Genomic DNA, 1,044 nt, shown 5'->3' on the forward strand with positions numbered 1-1,044 from the left:
TGGCGTTGAGGTCCCCCATCACGATGACCTGGGCCGGTGATGCTCTCTGCACCACCGGTTCCAGGCCATCCAGGAACCTCTCGAACTGGCGGAGGTTCCTATTTGGGGAGAAGTAGACTCCAATGAGTACTACTTCTCCCCAGTTCACCGCCACGTAGCCCGCTCCTCGCTCCCTGAGGGAGAGGTGTTGCGGGCTCGATGGCGGCACCACTATGGCGACTGAACCCTCTGTGTCCCCGGCCCAACTGGGTTGGGGGGGGACAAAGTAGGGTTCAGCCACGACCGCAACATCAATTCTCCACTCTGCCAGGCACTGCATCAGCAGGTCCTGTGCGCGGGCAGAGTGGTTGGTGTTCGTCTGTAGAATGTCGAAATGCAGGTGTCTTGGCATTAAGACACCTGCATTTCTTCCTCCTCAGCCATGCGGCTGCCGTGCGGTTGAGGCTGAGTGCGAGGCACTCTGCTCGACGACGGGGCTTTGCCCTTCACCGACGGGGGTGTGCACTTGGCACCCCCCATCACGTGTGAGTGTGGGCGCCCCGTCGTTGCACACACGGTGCATTTGCAGGGGGCCTCGCACTCTGCCGACTTGTGCCCTTCACTGCCGCAGCGGAAGCAGAGACGCCCGTTCTCTGCTTCCGCTGGGCATAGAGCGCGAGTGTGGCCCAGCATCATACACTTATAGCATCTGAGTGGCTGGGCCTCCACCGCTTTGACGGTGGCCATCGTCCATCCGATGGCCACTCGTCCTGCCTTTACGATTGCCTTAGCGGCAGTCGCTGGGCACTTGACCAGGGCGGAACCGCCGCCCCAGAAGCTCGGCCTGATGTTGCCTAACTTCAAGGAGCTGGGGGGACACCCGCCGACCGATGCCAGTTGGGCCGCCACTTCCTCAGTGGTCACCGTGTCATCCAGACCGGTGACCCTGAGGACGGCCATTTTGGTCGGCCGGGTGATGTCCGCCCAGCTACCTACTGCCTCCACCAGGGCGGCGGCGAGGCGGTCGGCGGTTTCTTCGGGGGTGGTCCCCCCGACTTCCATCAG

General features: G+C 62.7%; 1 protein-coding gene across 1 annotated transcript; it reads right to left on the reverse strand.

The window, feature by feature from the left end:
* Positions 1-390: 390 nt before the first annotated feature.
* On the reverse strand, positions 391-1,041 carry LOC106119886 (uncharacterized). Its single transcript, XM_013315013.1, has one exon. The coding sequence runs from the start codon at positions 1,039-1,041 to the stop codon at positions 391-393; it is 651 nt and encodes a 216-aa protein (XP_013170467.1).
* Positions 1,042-1,044: the final 3 nt, after the last annotated feature.

The sequence above is a fragment of the Papilio xuthus genome, unplaced genomic scaffold (genome assembly GCF_000836235.2).
Source record: "Papilio xuthus unplaced genomic scaffold, Pxut_1.1 DF826962.1, whole genome shotgun sequence".
Classification (NCBI taxonomy): Eukaryota; Metazoa; Arthropoda; class Insecta; order Lepidoptera; family Papilionidae; genus Papilio; species Papilio xuthus.